This window comes from Portunus trituberculatus, chromosome 38, assembly GCF_017591435.1.
Source record: "Portunus trituberculatus isolate SZX2019 chromosome 38, ASM1759143v1, whole genome shotgun sequence".
Classification (NCBI taxonomy): Eukaryota; Metazoa; Arthropoda; class Malacostraca; order Decapoda; family Portunidae; genus Portunus; species Portunus trituberculatus.
Window position 1 is genome coordinate 24,502,685 of NC_059292.1, and position 11,358 is coordinate 24,514,042.

Consider the following 11,358-nt stretch of genomic DNA (forward strand, 5'->3'; position numbering starts at 1 on the left):
CCGAGCTACACTCCCGCTCGCTCTGAGCCTATCGCATGTCTGTTTGGCCGTGACGTCAGCCCCACAGTGCCTCCGGTATTCCCGCTCGACATGAGCTATTGTGTGTGTTAATCCAGCGTGTGAACTCATTTTTTGTGCTCCCATCCTCGCTGTTTAGCGAGTTTCGCTATCACCATGGCCTCCACTAGTGGTTCAGGAGGTGCTGATTCTCGTGAAGGTGGTGATGTTGCAGGTGTAAATGGAGACTCGAAATGGGGACTTTTGGCGGACGAAAGACTGATTGGTATTTTTCCCTATTTAAAGTAGTATTCAAATTTGGCGAAATTCCAATTTAGCGATGGTTTCGGCAGACTAATAGGATCGCTATATTTGGGGGCTTACTGTATATATATATATATATATATATATATATATATATATATATATATATATATATATATATATATATATATATATATATATATATATATCCTTGCATCCTTCTGTTTCTCTGAGTTTTGTTGTTCTATATAATATTTCTTCTGTTGCTGCTTGTGATTTTAGTAGTATCTTAATTGGTCTCATTGTTCCTTCTTGATAAGGTCCCATTCCATGTATTTCTTCTACTTCCTCTTCTAAGTTCTTCCTATCTTCGTCGTTTAGGTTTTTTAGTAGGTCTTTGACTGATTTCATTTCCTCTTTTTCCCTTCTTGGTCTATATTTGATGTTTTTTTCTTTCAGTCCAAATATGATTACACTTTTTTTTTTCTGCAATTTCCCTTACTAGATTTTCTTTTTCCTTAAGGACTCCTATAATTTTGTTTGCCATATTCTTATCTCTTTTTTTGAGTTGTTCCTGAATCACCTCCTGAAAATTATCCTTGTCTTTCTTATCTTGGACTCTCCATGCCTGTACTTCTTTTTTAATCACATCCTGTACTCTTTCCTCTTCTTTGTTTACTAGATCTTAAAGGTTCTCACTTTCTTTCTCTACTTCACCAAGTCCTTCATCCATCTGTTTCTTGTACTTAGCTAGTTCCTTTTTCAGTTCCTAATTTTCTGCTCTTAGCCTAGCTTCATTTTCTTCCACTCTTTTTATCCTTTCTTTCAAGTTCTGAAACTCTTTTTCCTGTTCTTCATTCTCTTTAATTTCCATACTCTCCTTTATTCATGTATCTACTTTCCATTCTTATGGGAGGGCAGTGTTTGCCACATCAAAACCTCCAAATCTCCCCTCTCCCTCATTAACATATTCATCCTCTTCTTACATTCTTTCCCTGGTCTCATACCTGCATTTTTTTTTTTTTTATACCATGTGGACTTTTCACAGGAATTTATGGGCTAAAGGGGATACTTTTTAGGGTATCTCCTATCTCAAAGCCCACCCGCTAGGAAACCATTGCCCTGAGTAAGGAAGCCTAACCTATACTTGGACCGTGGACAGGATTCGAACCCATGCGCTTGGAGACCCCTCGGACCCCAAAGCATGCATGATTCCACTTCCTTACTCATGCTTCTCTAACAATGTATTCATGAAAACGAGTCTACACTACTCGCCCAGGCCACTGTAAACACAAACAACAGGTAGTGAGGATTAGCTGATGCTCGGAGCGTCAGGACCGCATCCTTCCTCGACCGCATGCGTGTGTGTGTTTAATCTCGCTTAAATAACTGATGGGCATTCTGAGGATACTGAATCCAGGCAGGAAGGAGACGGGAGGAGAAGACCCAGTGTTTGATGCAGGATGTGAGATATGCTACTAGTACCAGGACAGAGAGATACTGGACCCAAGCACTCTTAAGTAGAAATGCCAGACTTGGAATGATCCAGATCTGCTGGGGAGGGTAGTAAAGATGCAACCTGAGAGTAAACATGTCTCCACCTGCTCCTGTATGTTCCACAACATAGCTATTGGTCACCCTTGTAGTTACTGAAACACAAATTTTAGTCAGTTTAATATTTTTCCTTATAAAATTAAAAACATATTTGCCTGTACTAACAAACATTTCCCAAGCTGCAACACATTTTGGCTATTGCAGTGAAACTTCTTGAGCAAAAACAAAATATTGCCATGTTTGTATCTGCAATGTTAAGTTATGACATAAAACAAGAAACAAAATTATCAGAAACAATACACACAAACAAAGTATATGGCTAGCTACTTTATTAAGTTATGGATGATAAGCAAGCTTGTTTTGATTCTTTCATTGATAGATCTATAAAGTCAAGCTAATAAATGCACTTTTCACTTACTGTTCCTCTCCCAATAATCAGCTAAAATGCTGTCTAGCCTCCAATCAGCTGCAGAAGAGATAGAACTGGGAAAAGCAGGAATATCATAGATGTTATAGATGCCAGTGGATGGCAAGGGATGGCGCTGATTTAGAGTGAGGTCTCCCCAGGTGGAGAGACCAGCTAGAGGTACTCCAGATTGATGCTGTATGTGAGCTAAGCCCTCCAATACAACTTGATTTTGCTGCAAAAGAGAGTTGCAAAAGAACATGAAAGAGTAGGTAGAAAAATTAATAAATAAAATGAATAAATAAATAGACAAATAGTAAAATAAACAAATGCTCAAAACTCAACTACCTTCAAGAATTCTGAATTTCTATTCCTTTTTCTCACATTATGTGTACATGACTGCTATCTGTAGAATGAAGTATTATTTGAAATATTCAAAACCATGTGGGCTAAACACAGTGCACTGGCTGGTGCTGAGGATTCCTCTATAGTACTCAAAGAAGGTAGTGACTATGATGATGTTGATAATCTGTGGATGAACTGTAGATATTTGGAATGATGCTGCAAAAAATCACTATGCAAATCCATGACTGGTGAAACTGTGAATAGAGAAACAATATTCTCTAATAAGACTAAGGTAATGCTTAATCAAATTTGTTCACCTAGTTATTTATAAACATGTCAATTACCATTTGATATTGGCAAGCTATATCTGTAAGATATATGATAGCAATTAATCTTATCTTGGGTAAAATTTATGGGAGGTTAGTAATTTTTGCATTAATTGAAGCTGAATGCTGGGTTACAATTTAGCAGTTCAGAAGTTATCAAGGTTAATTGTTTTAGCTGTCCACCACTCTTTACACTGCTTCTGGCACTCAATTCTTAAAAAAAAAAAAAAAAATCTTATAGTTCCACTAAATCAATTACTGCATTGTTTTGTTCTTTTCATACCTTTATAAATCTTACTATTGCCATTATCTTTTTTTTTCTATCTGGTGCTATAGCTACTTTTGGTAATTTTTTCAGGCACTCTTCCTTCCTTTCAAGGTAAATTACACAAGTACAATTTCTATTAACATGTTCCCTGCCATTGCCAGCACAGCGAGCTCTCCCACAGTCTGATACAAATAAATTGTCGTCACGTCAGTGCTGGTCAAGCCAGAGAAGTGAGAAGAGCAGTGTTGTCTGAGAGAACACCCAAACAAACTAGCAACCTCAAAGTGTTTGCCCACCGGTGGGTTGCATCACATACCGTAAAAAATATATGATATCTGTGATAGAACCCACTAGTGGACACATTTTATTTGTCAATATTTAGTGGGTCACTAAACTGTACTATATTTTTCCTCTCCTAGATTTGTTTATATATTTTTGTTTCTTTGTTTTACATATTTAGAGAATGAAAGCTGCATGGTTTTATAGTCAACAGAAGAAAGAGAAAATAAAATAAGATAACAAAGATGATATCAGGAAAATTATGAAATTATGAAAAGATCAATAAAGAAAATTATTGAAGCTTATCAAGGAAAGTCTAATTGCAATATCTAAGTTTGGATTATTTGTTACATTTAAGTTTGATGTTCTTCTGAAGGAAAAATTCAAGATAATATAGTTTTCTTACATGTATTAGAAAAAAGAAAAAAAAAATTACTTAATTATTATAGCAGATATATTCTATATTTATTATGTTTTGTTTCTTTACTTATGTTTATGCAATTCAAAAGGGTCACCAGTGGCAGCTTTTCTTTAAAATTTGTCCAAATAATATCCAGAAAAATATAAACAATCAATTAAAAATCATTGAAGCTTGTCAAGTAAAGTCCAATTGTGATATGTTTCAATGATTTGTTATAGAAGTTTTATTCTTCTGAAAGAAAAAATGCAAGATAATATAGTTTTTTTTACATGTATTAGAAAGAAATTATGGAAACAAGACTATTCTTCATATAATTTTTATAACACTAAAAACGAAATAGGCTTCATATTATTTACCAATCAATGTTTATTATGCCCTCCTATACATACTGTTTATTGCATTTTTACTATATAATCCAATTTTTATTAATAGTAAGATTAAAATGTGATATGTGTGAAAACTGTTGTACGACCCACCGGTGGATCGCATCGCAACAGTTGATAGTAAATGATGACCCACCAGTAGGTCATATCACAGGGAATGTGTTAAAACTGTACTGCAACTTTATAGTTTCTTTCCCTTTTTAAGTTACAAAGTCCATAAATGTCATTTCAACAATTTTTCAATCCTGTGCATATCAATACTGCATTTCCTTCACTGTCATTTTTCTAATACTATATTAACCCTTATATTCCGGCGATCGTATATGAACAATTGCATCAGTGCGTCCGTAGCGACGGCGATCGTTCCCGTAATCAAAAATTTTCGCGGCTCATGTTTGAGCTCCACGCGCGGTTTCTCGAGTCAGATGGCGAGTGGAAGTATCTGGCTTCTTTTTCCACCCATAGTGGTGCCACTAGCTTTGTATATTTAGGGGTAACTAAGCTATTCTCCCATTCCTTTAAAGGAAAAGGTACCTCATACGAAATGCTTCAAGTCTGGACCCTATATCATCGTAGGTGTTGCCAGCGAAGCAGACCGGGACAAACACACCACCAGCGCTGCCACCGGAAATCTTCAAGCCCTTGGTTTTGAGCTCGTTGAGTCTCAAGACCAAATATCTGCCAAAACCATCCTTGCCCGCCGTGTCGACGATTACATCCTCCAAATGAGTGTCGAAACTCTAAGAGAAGAAATCGAAGACAAAAACAACATAAAAATCGCAGACATAAAAATAATCCCCAAGGCACACATGATCAAACTCAGACTCAACAATAAACAAGAAGCAGAAAACACAAAAAACAAGGGCATCAAAGCCTTCTCCCAGATCATCCCACACTACAACATAAACATAGAGGAATACCTACCTGTTACACAATGCTACAAATGCTACCAATACACTCACCGGACAAACCAGTGCAAGGAACAGGAACAATCGTGCTCTAAGTGCGCAGCTAAGGGCCACGATTATAAGAACTGCCAAGCACCTACACTAAAATGTATTAACTGCGACGGTGATCACACAGCCGTTTCATTTAAATGCCAGATTAAACGGGAACAGCAAAAACAACAAAACTCCTCTACACCAGCCACAAACACAGTATCTTACGCCCAAATTACCACACCAACCACCTCTGCCGCACCAGCCACTACAGCACCTACACAAACACAACCCAACACGGAAAAACTCTTACTAGCAGAAACAATCATTAAATACTCTATTCACCTCTCTCTTGGGGACCTACAAAAACAAACAGACCTAATGAACTCTCTCTTAAAACATAACGGCTGCCCCACAATATCTTTCCCACAACAGTACATAGAAAACAACAAACAACATTACCAACAAAAATACACAGAACAAATGGAAAAAACTCCTCCAACCACATCATTCCTACCACAGGATTCTTCCTCCTCTGGTGACACCAGTCCGAGCTCACCACCGGCCCTCCTTATTGCCGAAGAGACATCTGGGGAACCGCAGCCCCAGAAGCCCTCTCCACCGGAACCTGCTCCAAACACCGACACTAACAGCAACTCCACAAACACCACCACCAACAACAACGCCACCGCCACTAACAACACCACCACTAACAACACCAACACCACAAAAAAAACAACCCTTGATACAAAGCGACACCTCCTTGTTCCACCCCAACCCTCCCTCCTCTACACGTACCGCGTTAAGAGGAAGGAAAAACATATAAAGAAATATGATAACAATTATGCAATTAAACTGTCGCGTCTTCTGGAATAACAGACACCTTATCTCAGAAGCCATCCTATCTACCGATCCAGACATTGTTCTCCTCAACCACACTGGTCTTCCTCCTAAACCCCTCAAACATTACGGCTACAATACACGATACACGATAGGAACGCCTTATGACGGCGTAGCCGTCATGGTTAAAAACAACATAAAACACGTACACATAACCGACTGGCCATCAGAACACTTCCTTGCAACCAAAATTCACACTCAGCACGGGCAATTCCTAGTTGCCACAACATATGCAAGACCAAACACTGGACTTCCTCTGAACAGTTTAACTAACCTTTTCAACAACACAAACATACCAGTCTACGTTTTAGCTGACCTCAACGCCACACACACAGCCTTTCGTCACAACAGCAACAACAGACACGGACAAGAACTCCTCATGCTCACACAACTCAAACGCCTCCGGTTCCTTGGCCCAGATTTTCCTACCTGCTTCACCAATCATGGATCTGGCAGACCCGACCTCATCCTCTCCAACCGCCAGTCCTTACCCTTCCATCACCACATCTCCCACGGACCACCCTGTGGCTCAGACCACGTTCCCTCATCCTTAAAATATCCTCCAACCCCATCTCTATTCCTTCCCACCCCATCCCTGATTACCGATCCACTAACTGGGAACATTTCAAGGAAACACTTGCAGACATACATCAAACACCACATCTCGAGGGCCTACCACACACACAGATAGACAGGGCCCTTGAGCGACTTCACAACGACATCATAACATCAGCCGACAGACACATCCCAAAAAAACACCACAAAATCCACATTGACTTCAGACCCTCTATCAGAACACAGAGACTACAAATCTGTTACAAAACACGCTTTTTTCAAAACCACAGAGACACACACATCCTCCGCAGACACATCATAAACAGCTTGCTAGATGACCACAGCGCCCACTGGAGAACTATGGTCTCCCGTTTGGACGGAGCCCGCTGCCAAAACCCCATTCAGTTCTGGCACATGGTGCACAGGCTGAGGGATGCCAGCGGAGAGATTCGAGTATCTCCTAGTGGACGGCGTGCGCATCTCTGACCCAGCCCAGGTAGCCGACACATTCAAAACACACTGGCAAAACATCTTCCATCCTCACCCTCTCCCTGCCTACGGGCCCAGTGTCGAACACATCAACAACATCACAACACACGTACAACAACACTTAGAAAATACGCTGCCTCACAACACACCACAGCTAACACGCTTAGATCCAAACCACTATCTCACAACACCCTTTGAGGAGGAGGATGTCTCCAAGATGCTCAGGCACACCCCAAAACGGGCACCCGGGCCAACAGGTATAACCTGGCCAATGGTAAAAAATCTTCCCCCAGAAATTATAACCAGTCTCACAAAAATTTTCAACGCCTCCCTTTCCTCCGGGTACTTCCCAAAACCATTCAAAATTTCTAACATAACACTCATCCCGAAGCCCGGCAAAAATTTACATCTCCTGAAAATTATCGCCCCATAAGCTTGCTGGAAATACTCGGTAAATCTTTCGAGCGGTTAATTAATCAAAGGTTAAGATCATACCTCGAAAGCAACGAATTGCTGGGTCCCCAGCAATTCGGCTTTCGTAGTAATGCTTCAACCGAAGACGCCCTTAACAGTATTATCACGTATTTAGATGGAAACTCGCCCTATTATAAATCTGCACTAGTGACAAAAGACGTGAAAAAAGCTTTCGATACAGTCTGGCTCACAGGATTAAAATACAAAATTTGCAATAACTTTGATCTACCCCCTAACCCAAAAATCCTGTGCAGTTTCTTGGACGAGCGAGAAACTAGAATCAGACACCAGGGCGTCTTCTCCGCTTATTTCTCCCCCCAGGCCGGAGTCCCACAAGGCTCCGTCCTCTCTCCACCCTCTACAACATGTATACCGCCGACCTACCCCGTCCCACCCACAATGATTCCTTAACAATTCAATATGCAGACGATGTAACACAATTGGCGCGCGCCAGAACGTTAGATCGCCTTACTGACAAAATTCAAGAAGAGTTAACAACCACAAGCTTATGGGAGCTAGAATGGCGCATTCACTCCCATCCAGAAAAATCTAAGGTTACCTACTTTAACACCAAATCCAAACAGCCCCGCCAAATTTCACTTTATAAAACTTTCCAAACCCTGTACCCATCCCAATAAGCAAAGTCAACATTGTCCTTGGCCTCACCATCGACAATCACCTTAGATTTCATACCCATATAAGTAAAAAAGTCGCCACTGCCTCAGGGGCCCTGAGCAACTTGGAACGTTTTCGCGACAGTACTTCTAAGCTGAAACTTCACCTTTATAAAGCTTTTATTCTTCCTCTAATAACATACTGCCCTCTTGCCTTGTCTCTCTCAGCCCCTTCCAATCTTCAAAAACTACAAAAGGTCCAGAACCGAGCAGTTCGTTTCGCACTTGGAACGAAGTGGTTCGACTTCCGGACCTCTTCATCTCTTCATGAGGAGTCCAACATCCTACCACTAAACATCACACTCTACAACAGAATAAACAAACAACTAAACACGTTTCCAGACAGACACACAGACACATACAACTTCCTGAAAAACCTTCCACGACCACACAGACGTCTACCCCACACCACCCTCCTTGACCCCACAGATGAACCTCCTGATCCTATCTACAGATAACGGACTCCTCTTCCCCTCTTTCATCATCTCTCATCTCACCTTTCTTTCACTCCCTCTTATTAACTAACTCCTACTCCTATCCATCCTCCCTATCACTTCTTCACTAACAAACCTTATTTTATTTTCTCTCCATCCATCCTCCTTTCACTTCCTTTCACACTCTCCTCTCACTTATCTTTACTACTAACAGTACCACTCCAGGTGTCAGAGTGGCATCACCCACACCCCATCACATGCCCCTTCCTACGGAGTGGGCCCGCGTGCCAACGCCTAGTGGTGTTTTCATATTTTTGTCTTATGGCTTTGTATTCATCTTTTTGTTTTTATGCATTATTTTTCCGTCTCGCAGCCTAGGCTTTAAGGGGGCACCGGACCACCTCCAAGGGTCGGGGACAGCATTACCGCTCCTCCCAGTGACGGCACGGCATGGGGCCCCGGCCGTCTGCATGACGTTCCGGTAGTGGCACCCCCTGTGTCTGTTACTGCGGAGCGGCCAGTACTGATGGAAGGTACTGTGAACGCACAAAATGCGGGAACATTTTCATCACCTCCACAGAGGTAGTTGGGAGCGGCCAATGCTGGGCGAATGACGAGAACAACCGCACCCTCCCTCTGACGGCGCGGCAATGGGGCCCCCCGGCCGTCTACATGACGTTCCGGCAGCGGCACCCCCCCGCGTCTGTTATGGAGGGGCCAGTACTGATGGAAGGTACTGTGAACGCACAAAACGCGGGAACATTTTCATCACCTCCACAGAGGACGCGGAACTGTTCGGTCATCTCGCCGTCACGTCATCCACCCTCACAAAACAAACCATCTCCATCCAATTGACATTTTTAATCCTTTACTTATATCCATAGCAGGTTGATATCCCCAGAACAGGCTGATACTCCAGGACCGGACCACTCCCGGCGGACACCACCAAACACCAATATCCATTCATCACATGCATTTAATCACAAATAAAATATTCATAACCCCCCTCACCAACCTCGCTAATAAAGTTAAAACATATCCTACAACCCCAAAATCACCAATTCTACTACTATCCGTGGTTCGGAACCCACGTAAAACTGTAGGTCCCTCCGCTATACGGAAGTACTTCTCACCCCATCCTCTCTATGTGTCATCCTTTCCCCTCCTACTATCACGTACTTCACTCTTCCTGCTTCACGGTGTTTGTTGTTTGCACTGAAGACGAAAAGATTTGGCCGCCACTTCCGTGTGGGTGCGTCGCCCTCGTCCATGGCATTGGCGGTCCTCTGCTCTTGCGTGCTCGGTAGTAATGCGCTCTGCTTGGCTCCCCCTGGTCTGGTGCCGGCCTCCCTTGCCGCGTCCATCTCTTCCATCTCTTCCATAAAGAACTTCTATAATAGACGTAGCGCTCAGTAACCACAAAAGTCCATCTTGCGCCTGGGTCAAGCCCCAGTGACTTTACCCTCTTACTGAAGCTCCTTCTTATCACCCATCTATTCTTCTTCTGTCCCCACTTCCCCCTCCCCATCTTTCCTTTTCTGATTCTGTTCTGTTCTGTTCATCTGCTGCAGTCTCTGACGAGACAGCCAGACGTTACCCTACGGAACGAGCTCAGAGCTCATTATTTCCGATCTTCGGATAGGCCTGAGACCAGGCACACACCTCACACCGGGACAACAAGGTCACAACTCCTCGATTTACATCCCGTACCTACTCACTGCTAGGTGAACAGGGGCTACACGTGAAAGGAGACACACCCAAATATCTCCACCCGGCCGAAGCCCGACTTGTGAAGCCAGCGCTCTAACCACTGAGCTACCGAGTGTGTGTGTGTGTGTGTGTGTGTGTGTGTGTGTGAGAGAGAGAGAGAGAGAGAGAGAGAGAGAGAGAGAGAGAGAGAGAGAGAGAGAGAGAATGATACCTACATGTTATTTGCATGAAACTTGATGTGAAAAGGGGTGAAAGAATACTCTCTCTCTCTCTCTCTCTCATTGAAAGTGTACAATTTCTCTTCCAAGATGAGAGAGAGAGAGAGAGAGAGAGAGAGAGAGAGAGAGAGAGAGAGAGTTTGCGTGGCGTCATAGCTCACCGAACTGTTTCTGCTTGACGGATCACACATTGTATTCAGAATAACAGAGAAAATAATTATTAGTATTCAAACAGTCTTCTGACAATTTCTAGGTTTACCATTTTTACCTGTCATGGGATATTGGAAAATAGTTTAATCACTGAAACATAAGGGTTTAGTATTTCAGACATTTCCTTTTCTATCTACATAATTCCATTATCATCAGTGCATTTGTAAGGTATTTTGTCATTTTGCAAATTACAAAAATTGCAGTCATGCCTCTGAAGCTTACTTTTTTTTTCTAATCAAAAATTTCAGACTAAGCCTTATTTTTATTTAGTAAAAATTTCAGAAAACCATCTTACATGTAAGACATAGTAGAATGTGAGTGTGAGGGTGACACCATACACCATCTCCTTTGAGGACAATGGCACCGACACTTCTAGTTCCAGCTTGTCCTGCATCCCATCATGATCCTTGTCTTCTTCATGAGACTATCCCGTGGTACAAAGAAGTGTTACATATATATATAGCATGGATATATATATATATATATATATATATATATATATAATATATATTC

At 41.9% G+C, this 11,358-nt stretch overlaps 1 protein-coding gene across 4 annotated transcripts in view; it reads right to left on the bottom strand.

Moving 5' to 3' along the window:
• Positions 1 to 1,034: 1,034 nt before the first annotated feature.
• The window catches only part of LOC123515123 (transmembrane protein 231-like), a 20,018-nt gene continuing 9,694 nt past the window's right edge, over positions 1,035 to 11,358 (bottom strand). For all 4 annotated transcript variants that reach the window (XM_045273566.1, XM_045273568.1, XM_045273567.1 and 1 more), the window contains exons 4-6: positions 11,141 to 11,269; positions 2,234 to 2,456; positions 1,035 to 1,910 (exon numbers count right to left, since the gene is read on the bottom strand). In XM_045273566.1, the coding sequence (XP_045129501.1) occupies positions 1,633 to 1,910; positions 2,234 to 2,456; positions 11,141 to 11,269 (630 nt within the window). In that variant the 3' untranslated portion in view covers positions 1,035 to 1,632. The remainder of the gene's footprint in view (positions 1,911 to 2,233; positions 2,457 to 11,140; positions 11,270 to 11,358) is intronic.